At 44.8% G+C, this 23,827-nt stretch overlaps 1 protein-coding gene across 3 annotated transcripts in view; it reads right to left on the bottom strand.

The window, feature by feature from the left end:
- NR1H3 (nuclear receptor subfamily 1 group H member 3) overlaps positions 1-21,668 on the bottom strand; it is a 32,303-nt gene extending 10,635 nt beyond the window's left edge. The window contains exons 1-3 of one of the 3 annotated variants that reach the window (XM_083605507.1): positions 21,268-21,668; positions 4,807-4,902; positions 1,771-1,999 (exon numbers count right to left, since the gene is read on the bottom strand). In XM_083605507.1, the coding sequence (XP_083461633.1) occupies positions 1,771-1,912 (142 nt within the window). In that variant the 5' untranslated portion in view covers positions 1,913-1,999; positions 4,807-4,902; positions 21,268-21,668. Of the gene's footprint in view, positions 1-1,770; positions 2,000-4,806; positions 4,903-6,068; positions 8,530-11,278; positions 12,375-21,267 lie in introns of those variants that run through there. The other 2 variants (XM_083605506.1, XM_083605508.1) reach the window with 2 other exon arrangements.
- Positions 21,669-23,827: the final 2,159 nt, after the last annotated feature.

Here is a 23,827-nt window from a genome sequence, read left to right as displayed (position 1 = left end):
ATTTCATCCAGAAAACAAAGGAAGACCATGCTTTCTAAGGTATTTTATAGCAGTCCTTCCTCACATAAGGCTGAGCACAGAGAAACCTCAAACTCCACATCTCAGTCCAATAAAAGCACGTAAGGGCCTAGGCCGAAAGAGGGTGCAGAGTCTTCCTCCTCTAGTTTAGCAAAGTCTTTCTCACACAGTTCTAGAGCCATGGAGTTACACTAATATTTCTCAGAGTTAATTCAAACAATATAACATAACAGTTAAAAAAGATGTGTAATACCTTTGCAAACGTCCGCCTCATCTAGCGTCCATTCTGGTGAATGTCTGCGGCAAACCCAGAAGTACCGGAATAGGTTACTTCCGGGATTGCCGCTCGTGCATGCGCAGAAGTGCTAAATCATGCTTCATGCATGCGCAGAAGCACAAGCCGCTCCATGCGCGTGCGCAGACGCGGCACTTTGCCCTGTGTCCTTTTTGGCTAGCAGCCGGGGCTCTGGAACAGATCCCAGTCGCAAAACAAGGTACAACTGTATAAGCATGCAAACAAACCCTGTGACCAGAAGCATCCTGAACTTCCTCTTTCAGGAATAAAGGACTTGCCAGAATCTTACTGTTAATGCCATACGATCTTAAGCCTCTGAGGGTCCCCGAGCTAAGTGTGGAGTGTGAGGAAGGGCAAAATATGTTGGAATTTTACACTAATTACACTTTACACTAAAAGGTTTGCTCTCCTAACATGGTTCAGAGTTTTTTTTCTGTGGACCAGTCACCAGAGGGCAGCATTGTTCCTTCCTCCTTAGCTGAAGTCAGCTATAGCTTTTATGAATGGCTGAGAAATACATTGGGTGGGATTCACCTAAGGAATCCTGTCAGCAGAAGCCTTGAGCAAGGACTTCTGCTTGCACAAAATATTCCCCCCCCCCTTCCTGCCCTGTCTGCCCCGAAATTGGCTGGGAGTGGGGTCAGGAGAACCCCCAGAAGAGTATGTGAGGGAAGGAAGAAGAGAAGAAGGTTTGGATTTGATATCCCGCTTTATCACTACCCGAAGGAGTCTCAAAGCAGCTAACATTCTCCTTTCCCTTCCTCCCCCACAACAAACACTCTGTGAGGTGAGTGAGGCTGAGAGACTTCAGACGAGTGTGACTAGCCCAAGGTCACCCAGCAGCTGCATGTGGAGGAGCGGAGACGCGAACTCAGTTCACCAGATTACAAGTCCACCGCTCTTAACCACTACACCACACTGGCTCCAGACAAGGAGACAAGGGCTTGTTCCATCTAGGAAGCTGAAATGTTTGTGCAGAAGAAACACTTGTAATAGAGTAGCATTGAATTCCACCCATTGCTTTCTATGCTGCACACATTTTGTTGTTGTTGTTCCTCAGGGCAAACTGTTAATGCAGGCTTTTGAAACAACAAAAAAGAAGTAAATGGGGAACGAGCATATCTCCAGCTTCTCTCTCTTTCTGCCTCCCACAGTTCCCCCATCACTTTCTCAAACCTAGACGCAAAGAGTGTATTTACTCAAGAGTAGGCCCTATTCACGGCTAAACTTTTCTCTCCATCATTTACTTCCTGCATGGAGTTGTGCACTTAAAACAAAAATTGCGAGGAAGCATTTAAAGAAATGACACACACACACTTTCAATCTGAGACGGTACAGTGCAGATTAATTCCACTACTTCTGTCTGTCACCCTGTTTGGTGTAATATATAAATTTCAAGCCTAAATTCTGCTCAAAGCATTTGCACTGAGTGGCTGAAACAAGGGTCTGGGTCTCACCTATGTGCTCAGGTGGAATCTCTGAGCCATGGAAAAGTGCAAACCCTTTCTCCTCCATGCCAAAAGCACATGCCTTCTTCCCATGATTCTGTGCCACGAGCTGCGTAGGACCCATGATGGTTGCCCTTGTGGGGCTCCTCATGTCCTTCTTGTCTCTAAAGCATGATTACGGCGAAGCTTAAGACATTTGAATCCAGTGTAACAATATCCTCACAAAATGGAGAAGGCCCTGGAGGAAAGTGGAAGCAGAAGAAAAGAAAAACACAATTACCAGAGATACCAGCCAGACATTTTTACACTGTTCCTGTGCAACAGTACCAGCCAAGACTGCCACCCACTCTAATAGCTGTTCCTTCACAATTGCCATCTCCCCGCTTTCAAATAGGAGGCATCTGATTTAAAAGGTGATTTGCCTCCTTTGACATCTGATTTCTCAAACTACTTTTTTGTTCTGTTCAGTTTGATTATTTTACATATTATTGAGTGGCATAATTTATATTCCACTTTCCACTGGAAATATAGCGCTCAAGGCAGCTAACAATAAATTCTCTTTAAAAAACAACAACAATACTAGAACAATAATAAACTGGTCAGAACGAAAAGAGACACTAAAGCAGGAGATTAAAACAGTGTAAATCAATGCTGCTAATAAAAAGACCATCCAAGGAGGGCAAATTTAACCAGATGGTATAAAGTGAAAAAGCAAAGGGGTCAGGCAAGCTTCCAGTGTATGACAGTTTCATGGAGGCTTCTGAAACAGCAAGTAAGGTGAATAACTGAAGAACAGAGTTTGTTAGACAAAGACTGCAAGATGTCTTATCTCCCTGCAAAGTAATTAAAATAAGCCTTGATGGGCACAGAATGTTAAATAAAATCATTGTTTCGAGTCCAGTTCTGTCCAGCGAAGCAAACTGGCCTTCTGGTCATTAACTGAGTCTCAAGAGGCACTGACCCCTGTGTGCTTGCTGCAGAGCTCCAATGTGAAAAGTTTTTTGTGGATCATTTAACCAAAATGTCCCTATTTTAAAGAAAAGCCTCCCAGATTGTAAAAAAAAAATTATTATTATTATTATTATTACAGTCAAACCTTGAAACTCAAGCGGCTCCATTGCCGAATGTTTCAGTTCCTGAACTCCGAAAACCTGGAAGTGGGTGTTCCAGTTTTCGAACATTCCTCGGAACTCGAACATCCGACACGGCTTCCACTTGAGTGAAAGCTCTTGCAACCAATTGGAAGCCGTGCCTCGGAACTCAAATATTTTGGAACTTGAATGGTCTTCCGGAACGGATTACTTTCAAGTTTCGAGGTTTGACTGTATTATATTCAGTGCTATTTTTCTAGAAAAAGAGATGCCGGGACCCACCATGAATTTCCCCCTCATTCTCTTAGAATTCCAGCTGAAAAAAAGCCCTCATTATATTTATTTGTATTCCTACACAAATTAAAACACGGGGGGGAAATCCAAAAAGCTAAAAACATATAAAAGATAATGGTTTAAAAGTCATTAAACTCTAATAGAATTAAAACAATGTTAATAAAACAAATCTATTAAAATACAGATAATAAAACCAGGATGGCACTATTAAAGCCCTTCCCTTCAAAAACAGTCAGTTCCCAAAGTCCTGTTGGAATAAAATATAGATACTAGATATATTAAAATAGGAAAAGATTTTAATTTCTGCACCTAAAAATCTGAACCACATAATTTGGTCTTCTGCTGGCATCAGCACAGAAATTAAGCAACTTTGGGGCAAACTAATATGTTCCAGTAAACATGGAGAAGGGCCAGACAACTGGAGCCAAAGAGAAGGGCAAAGACGCTTGCCTAGGGAGATTTCAAAACTGACATGTCATCAATCAACCAAGAAGGCCAAGTCAAACAGTCAAAGAGAAACTCACTGCTAAATTGTCATTTTAACCCACAAGGGCAGTTTTTGGCACCATGAGGGCTTCAAGTCCTTGACTGACTTGGGAAAGATGTAAAAAGTCTCTGAGGCTGTAGATAGTCCACTGCATTTTCACAGCCCCGAACACAGGTTGAAAGAGGGATTCTTGCCCAAATGATGTGGTTAGCCTAGCTTATGGCAGCAGACCTGACATTTCTGACCTCCATTTTAAAAGTGTCCAAATTCCATTTTGAGTGCTAATAAATCTCATTTGGTTTATTTCCCTGTCTGTAAGCCAGTCCAGGGGATGCGGGTGGCGCTGTGGGTAAAACCTCAGCGCCTAGGGCTTGCCGATCGCATGGTCGGCGGTTCGAATCCCCGCGGCGGGGTGAGCTCCCGTCTTCGGTCCCAGCTCCTGCCCACCTAGCAGTTCGAAAGCACCCCTAAGTGCAAGTAGATAAATAGGTACCACTTTATAGCGGGAAGGTAAACAGCGTTTCCGTGTGCTGCGCTGGTGCCAGTTCGCCAGAGCAGCTTCGTCACGCTGGCCACGTGACCCGGAAGTGTCTCCGGACAGCGCTGGCCCCCGGCCTCTTAAGTGAGATGGGCGCACAACCCTAGAGTCGGACACGACTGGCCCGTACGGGCAGGGGTACCTTTACTTTAAGCCAGTCCAGTCCGATTCACTTTCCTGCCTAGTTCATAGCTGCTCAATCAACCTCAAATGCCTGTCAATACTGTACTTTGGAGAGCAATGGCCAAATTACTTCCTCTGTGAGAGGTAAATTAAAATTCTTCCCTTTGGGGTCCCTTCTGCTGATCTAAACACCTGAGAGGATCTGCACAATTCTTTATGTCTGAAGAGGTGACTAAGAAGCACCTGCAGCCTTCTTAAAGGATACACTGGGTCTGCGATTGGACTAACCTAGAATGCCTTTTTGCTGCCGCAGAGAAAACTGTGTACAATTCCAAGGAACAGTGCTTTTTTAAAGAAGGTACTCAAGTGTATGCAGTACCGGCACCTCTTTTTTTTGTTGTTAAAAAGTGTGACACTTACTGTAACAACTTCATGGTGAGTACTGGCACCTAGAAAAAAAGCACTGGGTACAGCACTGAAATATTTTGCAAAATGCTGCATTCTCATTTTACCTTTGTGGATCCACAAGCAGTTGCAGCTTGTTCGTGCGTATCAAGGGTTGCCAGCCCCAAATTTCCAAAATTTGGAGTGCTCTGCAGCTGTCGTATCTGAAACAAGAGGTATCTGTTATTTCAGTTGGAAGGCACTGTTGTAAAATAAGAAAAAAAATTCAAGTTTTATTTAGCACCCCACTTCCCCTGTGTTCCATGCACTTGTAGCATGACACTTCTTCAGCGCAGAGATGTGTGGCATGGTGCTGGCAGATCTAATGTGCAGCCTGACAGTGAGGCCATGATGGGCAATTGACAAATGCAAAACCTGCACAATGTTCTTGCTGGTTCAGAAACAGAAAATCCAGTTCACAGAGATGAGAAGGCAATGCAAAAATAATAATAAATTGCTATATTGCTGGAGCAGCTTTGCTTAGCCTGGGGGCCTTCAGATGTTTTGGACTATAACTCCCATCAGTCCTAGTCAGCATAGTCGTGGAGGTTGGGGCTGATGGGAATTGTAGTCCAAAATGCCTGGAGGGTACCAGGTTGTGTAAGGTTGTTCTTGAGTTATAGGATCCATATTAGAGACCCTTTTTCATATTTTTATCTGTAAAACAATGACCAGAGTTAGACTAGTCTAACATACACTGAAAATGAAAATATACAATTAATTTTAAAATTTAAAGCATTCAGAACAGAGACCAATGCCTAACTAAAATGTTTTACTGTTTACTTTGCCTGAAATCTGCAATTCTCAGAGTCAAATCAAATGAACAGTAAGGATTTCTTTTGCTTTTTTAGGCTGGCCACTAATGGGTTTAAAATCAGCACATCTGGATATAGAACAGCCCTCAAGTATGATTCTTTTATTCTAAATTATCAATAACTTTGTCAACAACAACAGCATACACCCTATTGTAGGGGTCAAAAAGCTTGCAGAAGATTCAAACCATTTTCATCTCATCAATATCTATCTGCCTTACAAGGACAAATCAGGATCTCTCAAGTCTCTCACTTGGGCGCAGATCTCAGATGGCAGCAGTTGGCTCATCCTACAGGAGAATTGCCAGGCCCTACCAAGAGAGGCAACCTGTCACACTGAGAACGATAGAATAAGAACACTAATGTTCCCCACCCTGCTGTTGAGAATTCCACCAGCTTTTTGCTAAAAAATATTATTGGAATCCAGTTAAAAGATGTAAAGCTCAATGTACATTTGCAGCAATCAGATTTCATCTAATTACATTTACTGCAGTTCAGTAATGTTGCATTAAGAGTACCTGTAAACTGGAAAGTTGGTAACCACTGCCTTGCCAAGTTGTTGACAGTGCCAGCCCCAGAGGCAAAATGTACAGAGTGTTATAAAGCCTTCCTCTCCAAAGTGCAACTAGAATGAACAGCAAAGCCCCATGGGGAAGTAAATGTAGGTGAAAGGCTGAGGGAAGCATATATCTCTTAGTCTGTGGTCACATTTGTGTCTCAGATCAGGCGCCAAGTACTTCCAAGTTACCTTGGCACCAGCCCCAACCCCGCCTAGAAACAGCGGAACAACTCAGAGAGCAAAATTCCTAAGTACAGCAAATTTTGTCGCTTCAGGAACATGGTGCTACCAAACAACCCAAGATGTTTCATCCTGTGGCCACCATCCACACCCCAGCCACAAAATGACTCCCCTTCCCTTCAGAGTAAAGGTTATATTCGCGAGTGGCAAATCTGTGGCTCCTCAAATGTTGCTGGACTACAGTTCCCATCATGCTTGACCATCATCCATGCTAGCTGGGGTGAACAGACTTGGCTCTATTCCTTCATTATTCCATTTCAGTATGGGTTTGGGATTTGTTCTCATAGCCAATTCTCTTAAGGGCCAAATGACAAGTTAACAAGCAGCTGTATATAATTTCCCCTCTGATGTTTTGTGTTAACTGAAAGAGAAGGAGACTACAGTCTTGAGCAGAGCATCAGCTTTGTTTGTTGCGTTGTGTTTATTGTTTATGACTACTGTTGGCAGTTATGTAATTTTTTATATGTTGTTAAGCCGCCTTGAGCATGGTTTTAACTTTGGAAAGGTGGCATACAAATAAAATGATTGATGACTGACTGACTGATTGATTGATTGATTGATTGATAAGCTGTTCATTCCCTTTGGGCTGTTCCCCATGCCATAAATTTGCCTCCCAGCTGCTTTTCGTCACACAGGTGGAAAAGAACAGGCCCCCATTTGTTCCCCACCCGCATAAGGAGAAAAACAGCTTATTGGGCTTCCCCAACTGGAAAAAATAGCACAAAGGAGAAAAGTAAATAGCTCCCATGTCTCTTTTTGCTGTGCAGGACAGTCTCCCACCCGTCCTTCGTTTTTAAAAGCTGCTTTTCAACTTTAGATTAAACTGTCAGGGAGAAAAGTAAAATGCAATGGAGTTTGTGCAATTTTGCCTTTCCCCATAGAAAAGCTCCCCACAGGCTAGTCTTGTCTCAGCCACCATTCCTTTGCCTGCACTTCATTCCTCTGCTCCCGCTGGTCTAAGAATCTCTTGCACTGATGGAAGCAATCCTAACAGGACTGTAAGACAGGACTGGCCAAAGGCATTTTGCAGCCTAATGCAAAGAACAAGATGGCTTCCTCCTCCACTCTGTGTACCGAAGCCAACTGAATTAACTGCTTATTTCAACACTGCCAATGAGACAATGGTCCTCCACTGCAACTGAGGGCATGATATGGCCTTCAAACCGGTTTTAGATGATATACAGTGGTACCTCGGGTTAAGTACTTAATTCATTCCGGAGGTCCGTTCTTAACCTGAAAGTGTTCTTAACCTGAAGCACCACTTTAGCTAATGGGGCCTCCTGCTGCTGCCACGCCGCCGGAGCACAATTTCTGTTCTCATCCTGAAACAAAGTTCTTAACCCGAGGTAATATTTCTGGGTTAGCGGAGTCTGTAACCTGAAGAGTATGTAACCTGAAGCGTCTGTAACCCAAGGTACCACTGTATTGATATATTGGCCAGCCACAGTAATTACTGAAGTACTACTAGCAGAGGTGAATGCTAATGGAGGGAAATATGAGGTTAAGGATGCATAACAGAAGACATAGTCACAAACATTTTCTGGTACGTAACAGGCTGGTGCCACCATGACATTTTGCTCTGGACAATTTCTCTTATTTTTATGCCACCCAGCAAAATTTTTCACAAGCTTCCTAAAAGACTTCCTCACTTCATTCTGAGGATCTACCATAGGGAAACTAAATGTTCTCACGGGGCTCTCTCTCAGTTTGTTCCTCTTGATCTCTTCCCCCAGTACCCTTTTTTTCTCAAAGCTTTTTTGGAACTGTTCTAATCCACCACCCTCAAACTATTCAGAAGTAGCAATGTACTACTTTTAAATATTTGTGACCCAAACTTGAGGTGGTAGAATACTGGGGAGAGAAGTTAACTCTGGAGACACTATGATTCTATGAATCTCCCAAACATCCTCTATATAGCATGCAAAGCTGGAACAGAGGCTGTCTCTGAATCCCTAGCTTGAAAGAGTTCCCCATCCCAACAGACTCAGGACAAATTATAAAAAGTCTTTAACAAGTATTCTGTAGAAAAAGATTCTGGCCCCAATAAAATCATAGTGCATTCCATGCAGGAACTCTTTTTCATGTGTTGCACTATTAATTGCTTCAATTGTTCATCTCTCAAAACTTACAGCTTTAGTTCATTTCTAAATCAAAATTCAGCAACATATTATTATTATTATCACACACACAAATTGTTTTACAATTTAAAATACTCATTTAAACATCCTTAAAATATCAATGACTTCCCTTCTTCTCTTTCCGTGGTTCATTTTGCATATCTTAAATCCCTGCATATTTTACATAAATCAAACCATTCAGTATTCCATTACATCCATCAAAACTTATTTACACTGTTGAATTTACCTTATTGCCAAATGCTACCAATGTTTCCAAGGGTACACAATCCCCCCCCCATATATTCAATAAATATTTTTCAATCTTCTCTAAACATATGTTCTTCTTGTTCTCTTATTCTGTATGTTAGATCTGGAAGCTGCGTATATTCCGTCAGCTTAAGTTGCCATTCTTCTTTAGTTGAGACCTCACTCTTTTTCCATTTTGGGGCCTACAAAATACGGGCCGCAGTAGTGGCATACAGAAATAACCTCTCTTTTTTTTTTTTACACCTGGGAATTTCAGTCTGAATTATCCCCAACAGAAACGATTCTGGGTTTTTTGGGAAAGTACTTTTAAAAGTATTATTACACTTTTTTAAAGGCTGCTCCCACGCCACACATTAGCCTTATTCACATTTTTAATAAAACATTACCGTTAGGGGTGATGTCCTATGCACATGGAGCAGACACTGCACAGATGCTGCTCTACTGCTCTTCACGGCCGCTTGCTCTTTGCAGCAAGGAATGCGTGTTCGGCAGCTCACTGCACGGAAGGAACCATTTCCTCCTCGCCACTGCAAATACCTGCCACTTGGAAGCAGCCGCCACCCGTAGGAGACACTTAACATTGATCCCACAAGGCAGCTACTTCTTATGGTATTCCTCGAAAATGTGACCTGTGTTGCTGGATGTCACCTCCAAGGATGATGGGAACTGTAGTCCAGCAACATTTAGAGGACCTCTGGTTCCCAACACCTAGACCAGGGGTAGGCAACCTAAGGCCCGGGGGCCAGATGCGGCCCAATCGCCTTCTCAATCCAGCCTATGGACGGTCAGGGAATCAGCATGTTTTTACATGAGTAGAATGTGTGCTTTTATTTAAAATGCATCTCTGGGTTATTTGTGGGGCATAGGAATTCATTATTTTTTCCCCAAAATATAGTCCACCACATGGTCTGAGGGATGGTGGACCGGCCCACGGCTGAAAAAGGTTGCTGACCCCTGACCTAGACTAGGAGATGCAAAGTAAAATGGAAACATTTTAGTAGCTAACCCCTTGATAAAAGGGTTTCTACTTGAAACACACCAAGGTTTTAATAGAAACCAAATAATTTGCTGCAGAGCTGTCACCGGAAAAACATTAGGAATCCTATTTAAAGAAAGGAAGCTTCAAGGTTACAGATAATTTCAAGGGGGAAGTGGGAGTAAAATTAGGAAGAACTGTACATGATTAACAACATTTTTGTTCATTTCCTAACAGATACACAGTCAAACACTATGCATATTTACTCAGAAGGAAATTCCACTTAATTCAGTTGTGCTTACCCACAATTGAGAGTGCACAGGGTTGCAGCCTTAACAGTAATCTTTCTTTAAAAAGCTAGGAAGTCTTCTCTAGGAATAAATGAAAAACATACTTCCTAACACAGAGATGAGAATTAACAGCCAGGTAACTACCAAATTCTATTCATTATATCCTGCTGCAGAAGGTTCCATTTGTGGCTTACTGCACAGCTAATTTTTCTCTTACACATTTCACATGCAACTGAAATATTTGCATGTATTATTTTTTTAAATTGCTAGTTTTAATAAAATGGGATTGTTTAGTTTTATTCTTGAAGAGAAGGAAGGAAGGAAGGAAGGAAGGAAGGAAGGAAGGAAGTTAGTTCTCCATTTACTCCTGCTTCCCCTTCCTATGTTGTTTCCCATGTTGAATTTTAGATTTTAAGTTCTGTGGGGCAAGGATCTTTCAGCTTGTACTTTGCAAACGGCTATGCAGATCTGAGGCCTATAAAAATAACAGCAGCAGCCAAGTTCCTAGCTAACTTCCATCAGGAAAAAAAGATTGAAGCAAATGTCAGTGCCATTCTTTCAGTTGTTTCACAGAACACAAAAGTCAACTTTTCCCTGGCTGAACATGACAGGAGATTCACAGGAGCTGAAAGACACCTTTTGTCTGAAAACACTCCCCACCCCCCCAGTAAAAGCAATCCTCATCCCACACCTTCCAGTAAAAGGAGATAAGCCCATTTTACAGCAGTAATCCAGAACCATCATTTTGTTCTTTTCACCTCATCCTTAAACAAAAACCTGCTGCTTGTGACTCTTTGAATCAATGGGTCACCTCCTCTTCTGCCCCTCATTGCATAGGTGTCCTGGGCAGAAACTCAAAGGAGCTAAAATAGAGGTGACAATTGGTAATTTTATAGTAGATAGATGCTGCATATATACTACTACAGCTTCAAAGCACATTCATATCACATTTTCCCCCTCAAAGAATTCTGGGAACTGGAGTTTACCTCTCAAAGATCTCCATGTCCCAGCAACCCTTAACAAACTACAGTACCCAGAATTTTCTGAGAAGGGAAATGTGTTTCACAGGTGCTTTAAAGGTACTGTGTGTACACAGTCACAAGCAGATCCTAGAACGGACAGTATTTCCTCCCCTCTCTGCCTGCAGGATTTACTTAGTCCTCCAATGGACAGAAAGAGGGGGAAAAGAAGGGATTGTTCTTACGTAATCTTTCTGGCTGTTTCTCAGACAGGAGTTCCCTGAATCACAGCCAGTGCTGGTGGTGGATGGCTTACTTGCCTGCAGAGGCAAGGTGAGGCAACTGCCTCAGGCGGCAGGATCCATGGGAGCAACAGATCCCGATGCAGATATTTCTTTGCTGCTTCTTCCTGATATAGATCTTCATTCACTGCTTCTTCCTTGGCAGGGAGGTGGGAGCTATTTTGTGATCCACCTCAGGAGCCAAAATGTGGCACAACCACAACTGCCGGGACTTGAGCTAGACTGCCCCTTATTTTGTCGCACAGGTTCCAACTGTAAGCTTGTCTGAGGGTGAGATACTGGCTCCCTCACCCAACTTTAGTCAACATTGTTATTCCTGACCTAAAGGGGGTTCTAAGTGCTTTTAATGTTTGTAAGACAGGATCACATGCAGCAGCAGAAGTGTCTTCCTGCGGTGTCACAAGGGTCAGGAACAGCTGCACCTGTCAACAAAACTCTTCCTGCTCCACAACTACCAGAGATCCCTGGAAGGCCAGACATCCACAATCTTTAGCTGGCCAGACCCTTTAAACCTTCTCCCTGACACTGCAGGACCCCTATCTCCCCTCTCCACATTGCTTTCCCTCCATCTCTGTGTGTCCTCCAAGCCTTCTGCTTCCACTGCCCGTAATACTGCAAAACCCCATACACCAGGGGCTGAGAACCTTCTTCCAACCCCAGAACCACACTCCCTTCTGGGAAACCTTCCTGGGGCCACATGACAGTAGTGCGTGGGGCCACAGGCAAAAGAGGGTGGAGCAACTGGGGTAAATCTTATTTCTGTACAGCAAGCTAGTTTCTGCGAACACTAAGACGCACACCTCTCTATCCTCCATCCAGGCAAGGAAGAGATATTATCAGGCTTCAAGGACACATTCCCAACAGGCAAAAACATTTAAGGAAAGCTAAAAGCAGGGACAGTAACCGGCATGTTATAGGAGAGGGGAGTTGCAGGAGAGCGAGGGCCAGACAGGGAGACTTGGAGGGTCACATGTGGCCTCTGGGCCTGAGCTTCCCCACCCTTGCTAAATACCACTTCCACCTAACTCTTGGGCCCTTTTCTGTTATTTTCTTGCTGGGTTTAGGAGAACGCACTCTAGAAAACTGCCATAGCCTGGGCAGACTGCTTCTGGCTGGTTGGTCTCCAAGACTTGGATGCACCCATGACAGAAGAATGAATTTTAGGACGGACATTTTGTATCTTACATTTCTTCCCCCCTGGTGTTCGTTTTCATTTCTACACATTTTGTCTTGTTAAATCATTTTTGAGACCTTCGCTTTTATAAAGTGACCAATGGGTATAATGAATTATAACAACAATCATAATAATGTTTCTGCATGCATGCATGTCACAGCTCCAGCGACAACTTGCAGGAAAGGGTTGTGGCACAGTGGTGCACCGATCAGCCCCAGTCACAGGCTTGGAGGCCTCTTCTTGCGTCTCCTGGCACAGTCTGGCAGGGGCTGATGGCAGGAGAAGGCGATGTAGCCCAGCCACAATCAACTATAATACAAAGCACAAGGACTTTAAGAGCTTGAAGCACAGGGCAGGAAAGTAGTACAATGTACGGCTCTCTGTTTATGGAAGATATACCTGTGAGGAGCTATTAATCATAGGTAACTCAAGCTTCCATATTCAAAGACAGCATATTAGACATGGGGATAAAAGATCAAAATAGGAATGCTGTCTTCATGTCTTGCTTGTGAGCTTTCCAGAGGCAGTTAACTGGTCTCTGTCAGAAAGAAAATGCTGGACCTTATGGGTCTTTTGTTTAACCCAGCAAGACTCTTTTAACAGCTACCAAAAGGGAGAAGGAGAAAAGGCTTGCCATAAAGACACCGTTTAAAAGCAGGGAAGTATAAGCTTAAATCAGGTGTAATCAGCTGCTTCAGAAAAAGTACTTCAATAAATTAACAAATGAGGATGTTGCTACTTTTATAAAAGCTCACCAGTTTAGTATTTGTTTCAGTTTCAGAAATATCTTAAAATTAAGAGCCTTATGAAACATAACCACAACTGCAACTCTGGAAATTTAAGAATATCTTATTGTCAAATTAGTTGTGTAACTTAAGTGTCTTCTGCAGACTGTTTCCATTTCCCTTTCTCTGCTCCACCCTTTACTCCCGGGATGCCTCTCCCACTCCAAAACCATGAAAGACAGTCACAAAAGCTCACACAGATGCATGTTTCCCTTCATCTGGTTGACAAAGCTCATTCGCTGCTTAGGTAGCTAAGGGGGCCCAGAGAGAGAAGAGGAGGGTCTGCACTTTTGAAAGTGAACTGTAGTAACCTTAGGTCCTTGGCTCAGCTCAGAGCCAGGTCTGACTCCACTATCAGCGCTGACCTTTGGACGGACAGCAGGAAAAGCAATCATGACTTTGACAACTTTGTCAAGGGATTTGAACAGGAAAAATCTCATTAGTGCTCTTCCCTTGAGAGAAAAGCAGGGGTGTGGGGTGGGACACCCAAGAATGGTCCCTACCTCCTCCCATCCTCCACAAGGCAGCTTGAGGCACGTTGACAAGGGCAGCCAATAGTCGGGGAAATAATAAGTCAGAGAAAACGCTGGGCTGCGGAAAAGCTAGAAGCAAGCCTCAACATTGATCCATTTGAACTCAGCTGTTCTGCCATCAGTGCACTCCTGTATCATTTGCCCTGGGACAACCTGTAAATGTTAAAAAACCTGCTGGATCAGAGCAAAGGCCTCAATAGTCCTGCATTCTGTTCTTGCAATGGCTAACCAGATGTTGGAGGAAAGTCCACAAGCGGGTGCAAAAACTCTGATCCCGAGAGGTATATATTCAGTCTGGTCCTGGAGCCAGTTTAAACCTCTCCACCAAGACCAGCACAGGGGAAATCCAGCAAGTGCTGCGATGGAGAATTCACCCACCACAGCCCTGGGCTGGCAAGAGTGGTTTAAACTCCTCCCTCAAGCCCAGCACAGTAATAGGGATGAGCGTGGGGTGAGTCTGTCTGTGTGTGAGAGAAAGACTGCATGTGAGTGAGCGAGTGAGGTCTTCCTGTGTGGTGAGCTTACGTTCTGTATACATGGGGACATGCGAGAGCTTAAACAGGGTGGAGGGCAGCCTGGGTAGGGATAGGGCTGCTGCCCACAAATATGCATCTATATAGGACTGGTGTGTGGGAGACCAGGTGTTTGCGACAGTATGGTTTTGCTTGTATTTATTGGATCAGGGCCCACTTGCAATGAATTGAGTAGAGTGGATTATTAAAGATGTTGTGCAGGTGTGGGGGATCTCCAGCTCACAGATTTGGAATGCCAGCATCCCCTTTTTTGCCTGTGAGGCCATTCCGGGCAAGCCATGGCTCTGAGCCAGTCATATGTGACAACAGGTGTGGGGCAGGTAGCAGTGGGGTCTGGCCCAAAGGGGCTTTGCAGGCATTGCCAATTATGAGTGTCTCCAATCAGGTGGTTGTCGGGCACTTGGAAAGAACTGTGCAAAGGGCTTTGCAAGCCCTAAGCTTGGCACTTGGGAAATGCCGAGCATAGAGTTTACAAAGCACATTGCACACCGTGTCCCACCCAGCTTATTGTTGGGTGTTTGGGAAGCACCACGCAAACTAGCCTTGGTCAACCATGCCCTAGATGCTTCCAGGTAGATTACTACAATGCACTCTACATGGGGCTGCCCATTTGGTCTACGGACTGAACACTGAAGAGAGGAACATGGGAAGAAAACTAGCCAGGCTGCTGAAGTCCATAAGAGAAGTTAGTGGAGGAGGCGGGGGCGAAGGAACCAAAATATGAGAACTTTAAAAGTTCCATATTAGGCATAAGGAGAATGATGGCTAGAAAGTGGGAGAAGCCCATCTGTGAGCCAGGGAATGTGCTAACTGCCAGTGGCACAAGGCCAAATGTGAAGACGAACTTTCTGCAGACTTTGCCCGGCCAAGTTGCGTTCCCTTCTCACAACATCTGACATCACAACAAACTGCCGGCTAGAAAACAGTCCCGCAAGTCAAGCTGAAGTGTCCTTGGCTCCACGCCAGCCAGTGACAGGGCTGCACTCAAGGCACACCCACCAGACGAGAAACAAGAGCCTTGAATTTCTCCAGGATGGCTTCAATTACTTGGAGCGTTGCTCTGCTTCTCCCAATGCCCTGCCCTTCCTGATGTATCGTGTCTGATAAGGCTTTACCTACTTCATCCAGCAACTTGCCAAGGCAGCTTAAAACAACTTCTTTTATTTCCAAAGCTTCTGTAGGTGATCACCAGCCTTTGCTGGTGTAAAACACTGTCTGTTGCATTGCAGCAGCCATAGAGATGGGGAACAAGTAGCCCTCCAGATGTTGTTGGACTCTCATCAGTCACAACCAGCAGGTCCAATGATCAGGGATAATGGGAGCTGTTGCCTCAAAACATCTGGAAGGCCACAGGTTGCCCATCTCTAGTATAATAAAATGGAAAGTGAAATCAAATAACCACATCATTGTATTGCTTTCACAAAAGCTAGAAATATTATGTGCCAAGTTTTTCCTTTATGTCCTGCACGCCTCATAACACTGAAAGCCGCAAGTGGATGAAGGAAACATGAGAATAATAAACAATGGAAGGATATATCATCTCTTTCCACTTAAACTGGATAATTAAGACTTAAGAAGTGTCAAGTGCATCTTAGTAAGATGGGACTCCCCTTTGAAATCTAGACCTGTTTGTGTGATCTGTCTGCTATGTGGGCTCTAGCAGAATCTATCCCACCCCCCGCTGTTACCCTCCCCTCCCCTAAAATGTTGTCCCCCCCCCCTACACACACACACATTTTGGAGGTGGCTCAAGCCCTTGCCTCTGGACAAAGCCCTGAGTCATATGATTTATTTTTAAATGCTATGTTTTTAAAATTGCAGAAACAAAGCTCACGGTGTTCTACATGCTTTAATAAAATATGGACAGGATGTACAAATGGGGAACCTGCTAATTTGACAGTGTCCAGAGATATGAAAGCCTGCGTGTGTGGGGAGAATTATTCTTCATTCTGAAGTGATCAGAAGCGTCTACCATGCGAGGAACAGCACACTTGAGTTGGCCGCTCATTCAAACATGAAAGAGAGATCCAGTGCTGGGAGGATCCAGCAGGGGAGGTTTCAAGGCCTAGTATCTCCTCTCTTCCACAAGACATTACAGTACTTCAGTTGCTGACTAGGAAGATATATGTGGGAATGGGCCTTCCATATTAGTTATCTTTCTACAACTAGCAGCTTTTTCTATGGAGGATGGACACTGGGGTCCTCAGCTGACTGCTCCATGCCGTCTGGACCAAGGAATAGAAACACACACACACACAATTATTGGTCTGCCCAACTAGAATGACTGCAATAGTCACACCAGTCTAAAGACAGGATTAAACATCATCATCATCATCATCATTTTATTATTTATACCCCTGTTCCACAGGGAGGGCACCACTACTGAGAAGGCCCTGGAGGGCCTTCTTCCTCCATGAGAGCCTGGAGGTGGCAAAAAGGGAGCCAAGAAAAGTGGAGTTGAGGGAGAAGGATGTGAACAAACTGGGTCTGGCTGTACATGTGGAGGATGAGTGTCACAGAACTGCTAGGCAATTAGAAAAGAAAATACCTGAACAACCTTAAGATTGAAAGAAGAGTGGTTTGAAATGGCATCCTGCTGTTGTTTAAGAATTACAAGACACATCTGCCCATTTCCAGCTGGAAAGGAGCAGTAATAACACCCAGGAGCTACAGGAAAGTTGGTGGAGAGGAAGGAAGACAGCTCAAAATCACAGGAGGACCCAAAGACAAAAACAGAGTAGTCCTGTTTCCAGGCATTCCTAACCCTGTGGCTGCCTCTGTGCAGTAGGGATGGGAACCTGTGGCTTCCAGACGTTGTTGAACTACAATTCCCACCATCCCTGGGAATGCTGGCTGGGGATAATGGGAGTTGAAATTCAGCAGTAATTGCAGGATCACAGGTTCCCCATCCCTGCTGTATAGCATCATACTTTGCTAGGCACTAAAAAGATTCCAAACACAAGCCCCAACACATATTTATATATGTTGAATTGTATGTACAGGTGAAAATTAAGATGGTGGGAGGCTTGAATGGCACTGTGCTTTGCAGCGTGCTCAGGAGCATGTAAGCAAAGGTATTAAAACAGTTTGAGAAGAGGGGCAGGAGATCTGGGGCTCAGTACAAAACACCCAGGTTCAGGACCCTCAGGCCATCTCCTAAAGACATCTCTGATACAAAATCAGCCACAGGGTTAGGAAAACCTGGAAGCAGGTTTTCAAGTCTAACTGCTGTGGGGTAGGACAACAATTTTCAATGAGGGCATAGGGGAAGTACACAGGGGAAGGGTTAACTCTCCTGCCTCCAGGTACAACCCTCACAAACCAAAAATTTCCCGCTGAGCAGCAATTGGGCTTAAAAAATAGCTTCCATTGGCACTAATGGAAACCCTTTTTAAAGTCTAATTACTGCACAGGTCAGATGGGGAAGCTCCCGTAGGCCATATCCGGCTTGCAGGCCAGCAGATCTTACCCCTGTTGCATAAAGTACAGATTTGCCCAACGTACGGATCTACTAAATGGAAGGGATAATTAACTTTGGAAGGGCTGGATCAGACCAAAGGTCCATCAGGTCCAGGGTTCTAGCAGTGGTCAGCCTGATGCTTTTGAGAAGCAGACAAGCGTGGTATGAAAGCAAAATCCCTTTCCCACTGTTTGTCACCAAATGAGGGTATTAAAAAAAAAATAGCCAGCTGAAACACAATCAAAATACAGGTTAAACAAAGAGCTGGAGATAAAACAAAATGTCTGTTTAAATAAAAAGGGGGTTGCCTTCTGGTGGAAGGCCACTAACAAGATAAATAGATAAGTGACACTTTCTTGGTAAGGAGTTCCAAAGTCTAGTTACAGCCCCTGAGGAGGCTTTTCTCAAATTCCCATCAAATGCACATCAGATAACCTAGTTTATGGGAGCAAACTAATTGCATACTGGAAAATTAGGTTTGCGCAACTAAAGTTGATTTAAAAGTGCTCTGGTGCAACAAATCTACTTTAAGAACAACAACAGACTTTTGCAGTCAGTAAAATGAGGGGGAAATGCAAAGATGGGGAAATGCACTAAAAAAGTGTAGGATTAATGGGAAGACATTTAATCACTCTGCAAGCAACTCAAAATGAATGCAGGATGAATATTCATTGTCATAAAATCTTCTCACAAACAAATCAGAATGAATGCTCAATGAAGACCAGACATCGCCTAACATCAGTTTAAGTCTGGTGCAAGAAAATCAGGATGGATTGTGGGCACCACAATTTAAGAAGGCTATTAACAAGCTGAAACGTGTGCAGAGGGTGACCAAGATGATCAGATGTCTGGAAATCTAGCCTTATGAAGAACGGTTGAGGGAGCTGCATATTTTTGGCCTGAGAGGAGATATAAGAGCCATCTACAAATATCTAAAGGGCAGTCACATGGAGGATGGAGCAAGCTTGTTTTCTCCTGCTCCAGATGCTAGGACCCAAACCAGTGGCTTCAAGTTACAAGGAAGGAGGTGGTGGACTCTCCTTCAATGGAGGTTGGATGGCCGTCTGTCATGTATGATCTAGTTGAGATTCCTGCATTGTAGGGGGTTGGACTAGATAACCCTTGGGACCCCTTCCAACTCTACAATTCTATAATACTCTGGGTGCTGAATAAGCAGGTGGTTTCATGGAGCTCCAAGTGTCTGGGTTCATTCAGAGCACTGCTGCTTGTTCCACAGCTTGCTCAACTAGAGTCAGCTACCATAATGCACATGGAATTGATTTTGGTACACAGCACACACCAAAGTGGTTGGTCACCACTTAATGTAAGAAGAGAACCCTGCTGGATCAGACCAAAGGTCCAGAATCCTCCATCCCACAGTGGTCTACCAAATGTCTCTGTGAAACCCTGAAATAAATTATTGTTATTTGCTTTTTTACAGAAAAGTGAAACTCAAAGTGACTTACAAAAATGAATAATAAAACATGGACTGAAAACAACCTAAAGAGTGTGTGTGTGTGTGTGTGTGTGTGTGTGTGCGTGCATGCGTGTGATCCAGGTGAATAACAATGTTTTTACCAGGCCCATAAAAACAGATAGTGATGGGGCTAGGCATCCCTCCCTGAGGAAAGCATTCCATAAATGAGGAGCCACCACTGAGAAGTCCCGTCCTCATGTTGCCACCCTTTTTACCTCCCACAGAAAAGAGCATGCAGGATCCAAATCGCTTCATGTGGGGAGAGGCAGTCCTTGAGGTATTGGGGTCCTGGGGCTATATAGGTCAAAACCAGCACTTTCACTTGATCACAGAAACTGATTGGTAGCCGATACAGTTTTAACAAGATTTTCTCAGATTGTCTTCTCCTAGTGAGCAACCTGACCACTGAATTCTGCACCAGCTGCCATTTCTGAACTGTCTTCAAAGGCAGCCCCACGTATAACTCATTGCAGTAATCTAACCCGGAGGTTACCAGGGCTCAAACAAACGTTAAGCTATGCCTGTCCAGTAGCCTTCCCCTACTGTTGCCCCCCACTGATATTCTAAGAAATACTGCCTCTGAAGATGAAAGTTCCTTTTAGCCATTATGGCTACTAGCCATTGTCCCCTATTTAAGCCTCTCAAATACAAAGACCAGGCTTCCAGCTAGCATCCACACATTGATAGCTGGTTAATATCTGCATCTTACAATCTTCCATATTTAACCTTGCCTCTCTGCTTAAATATTAATTTCTTCTCTGACATTTCTTGGTGAGTAAAGTGCAACACAATTCCAACTCCAGGGAGATAGAGAGATAAGGCCACCTACTGAGTTCACGACTGAGCAAAGAGTTCATGGCTGGTTTCCCAGGCTGAAGCAGAAACTGTGTGGTACTTCTGTTTCCAGCCTTACAAATGGTGGTGCAGGTTTTGGTGAGTCCTGTGCAAAACACCATCATCAATCATTTGTGCCCTCTTTTCCTGATGGGGCGTTTCACACAAACCTCCTAAAAACTCATATAGACAAGAAGCTGACCGCACAAAGGCATATCTCTCCAGGTCTTGTGAGCTCCCTAGTGAAAGATGTGTCAAAGTTTTTAAATTGCAAATAGTGATGACTAGTATATACTGTATAGGAAAATAGAAATCTGCCTGATGCTGAGACTGAACTACTGATCCATCTAGCTCAGTACTGTCAATATGCTGACTAGCAGCAACTCTCCAGGGTTTCAGACAGCGAGTCTCTCACAGCCCTATGCCAGCACCTTCTGGATGCAAAGCAGCTGTTCTACCTGTGCACTATGGCCCTTCTAGAGGAAGACAAATGCACCTGCACACTGTATGCCAAGCCCCTTTCATTGACCGAAAGCCACAAGGGAACAGACATGCACATGTCACGTGATAAGATGTTGCTGGAGAAGTGTTTTCTCTCCAACACCCAATGTTCACCCTTCTTTCTCTCCCACCTGGGCCTGAATGAGTGAAAATTTACTCAGAAGCTCCACTGTGTTAAGTGCATGTATTTCCAACTGCAGTGTAAATCGCCCAGCAACTCAAAGGCATGTGTTTTGTACAATCACTAGTGCCAGCGTTCCATCCATGCAAGTCTTGGAAAGTGGAGAAATTACACTTTTAACCAATGTCTCTCCCTTTTTTTAAATATACATCCAAAAATGAGGGATCCGAATGTGCGCATTCATTTATCTCTTCTAAGCCATTTTTTGAAAATGTTTCTTTCCGCAAATCGGACAAGTAAAGCAGTTATTTACTTTAACACTGCAATCAAGCAGCAATCCGGGGAAAGAAAAGCACCAAGCGCCCTCTTTATCGCCACGTATCTAGGCGCACGTGTGTACGCTGCCCGAGCGCCAACAGGTGGTTTGACGCCGGTAGCCCGAGTTTGGCGCCGCCACGAAGGGGAGCGCAGAGCGGCGGCGGCGGGACGCGGCGGCCGAAGCCCCTCGGTAGGTGGAAATGCGCTCTCTCGAGCGGGCGCCACCAAACTCCCCGGTTGCCCAGGGCGATCGCGTAAAGAAAGAAGTTACCCGCGTCAGCAACAGCAGCTCCAGGCGCGCCGGCAGCCCCGGAAGGGGAGGCGACAGGGCAAGCAGAAGCCCCCCTCTCGGGAGAAAGAGGGGCAGGTCGGGAGCAGGCAGCGAGCTCCGGCCCCCCAGGAAGGCCCACGGCAACCGGGCGAGGGAGCGATGAGACAGCGCCGAGCGCGCGAAGCTCAACGGTGCGCTGTTGACTTCGGGCTGGCGAGAGCCGCTCCGCGCGAGTTGCAGTGATGTAATGTCAGCAAGAGCAGCAGCAGCAGCAGCCTCCGAGTCACATGCCTGAACTTTCCCCAACTCCACCCCCTGGTGTTCCTTTCGCCCCCTCCGATTTCTACATCCTGGCGGCGTGGTGTGCATGAGAACCCAAAACACAAGGGAAGAAGCCCGTCCTTCCTTCTGCACGCCGAATGCTTTGCTTGCGAAGATCATTTGCTCGTTCCACGTTTTTATACCTCCCTTCGTCAGAAACATGCCGGGGCGGTGTACAGAATATGTAACATAGGCATGATTATTTATGAACTTTTTTTTTTTTAAGGATCCTAGGCAACCCAAAGCCTTGCTACATTCCCCACATGGTTTACTTGTTAAAAAAAGTATCACAGTCTGAAATCGATTGGAGCCTGTTTGGGACGGACACAGCACCCCTTGGCCCAAGCTTCGCTGGGAGGTCAGCGGACTATTCCACACCGATCCACCAGCCAGCTAAGCCGGCGTGTTTACGGATAAAGGCAGCTGACAGCTGTCAGTGAATCGAGGGCCCAGCAGACGAAATGCCACCCTGTACTTTGAGTGGGGATATGGCTGCTCTCCAGATGCTGCTGCCTGCAGCTCCTCTTCTCCACCATTGGCCATGCTGGCTGGGGCTGGTGGGAGATGCAGTCCAACAACCTCTGGAAGGCTGCAGGTTTGCTGCTCGGTGCTCTTCCTCGACTGGCAATGTATAACAGGTTGCAAATAGCAGCGCACACAAAGCAAGCATAGGAACATAGAGAGCTGCCTTATTCTGAGTCGGAACATTGGGTCCCCCTAGCCAGGGCCAGCCCACCCATGAGGCAAGGTAAGGCAACCGCCTCAGGTCTACAGGGGCAGCAGATCCTGCCTCCTAGGAATTCATGTGGCCCTCCAGATACTGTTGTACTCCAACTCCCATCAGCCCCACCGGCATGTCCAGTGGTCAGGATGATGGGAGTTGTAGTCTAGCAACACATGGAGGGCCACAGATTCCCTATCCGTGCATTAAACCACACTGTCACTTATTTTAAATCACTTGATCTAAAACACCAAGGGGTGTGTGTGAGTGTGAAGGAATTCCCCCACATTCTCCCTAAATGGCAACCCCCTGGAGACGTATAGGAACGTAGGCAGAAAGATGCCCAGAGATGCTTCTGACCAACCATTTGCCCCAAAGCAGGATTCTGTAAATGTCACCTTCCACCTCTCAAGAGATCTGCAGACTTTTGAAAAGAGACATTCAGCTCTTGGGCCTGTTGGTCTTTGCTCTGGCTACATGATGATCCAGACAGCCCTCATCAGAGCATGGCTATGCTTAATAATACAATTAGACTTTTCAGAATTGTTGCGTTCCCCTTCTGCTTTACTCATACCAAGGATAAATGAGAAAAGGGCAATGTGAGTGTGGCTGCAAAATTAAAACTATTTTGAAACATTACTGTTGACAAAATATTAGGTGAGGAGAACCAACGTTGCTTCAGGCTGGAATGCCGTCCCTGTATACCTGGACATATGTCCTACTGAACTCAACTGGGCTCACTTCTGAGTAGGCCTGCATCAGATTGTACTATTATTAACAAACACTGCTGTGTGGTCCTCCTCTCACAACATGCTGCTTTAATCTTCATTGTATGTTCTCTCTGGGGAAAGATTTTGTCATGGGGCAATTCCCAGAGGGGTAGTAGCCGTGTTAGCATCTCACAGCAAAAACAACAGCCTTGTGGCACCTTGAGAAGTGCATTATGGCAATATGGCTTTAGATTTCATGGACTAGAGTCCATTTCATTAGATACTTGAAGCATTATCCTGAGTTGGGAAGGGGGGATTGTAAACACTCAAGGTCAAGGTTCTCATGTTAATGTACAAGGCCCTTCATAACTTGGGTCCAGGATATCTTAAGGACCGCCTGATCCCTGTTATCACTGTCATATCTATCGTTGACATCTCTGGGGGTGTCTCTCTAATGGTGGTCCTTGCAGGGTTCAGATGCATGGCTTGTAACTACCAGAAGCCATGCATTTGGTATGGTGGGACCTATCCTGTGGAACTTCTTCCTGAGTGACATTAGACAGGCCCCCTTCCTGCTAGACTTCAGGTGCTTGACAAGGACTTTCATGTTTCAGCATGCATTTTAAGGTAGCTTTCTGTTTGTAGGGTGGATTTTAATTGTCTGTATTCTTTGAACGGCACTTTTTAAACATTTTATGTACGCCACTTAGAAATAATTAATATCAAATGGTTTATAAATACCAGAATGTCTATATCTATGGACCGTTTGCACATTGCTTGTCACAGTGAAGTCATTAGTTTTACAAAA

This window comes from Podarcis filfolensis, assembly GCF_964270895.1.
Source record: "Podarcis filfolensis genome assembly, chromosome: 1".
Taxonomy (NCBI): domain Eukaryota; kingdom Metazoa; phylum Chordata; class Lepidosauria; order Squamata; family Lacertidae; genus Podarcis; species Podarcis filfolensis.
This window is presented reverse-complemented; position numbering and strand designations above follow the sequence as displayed.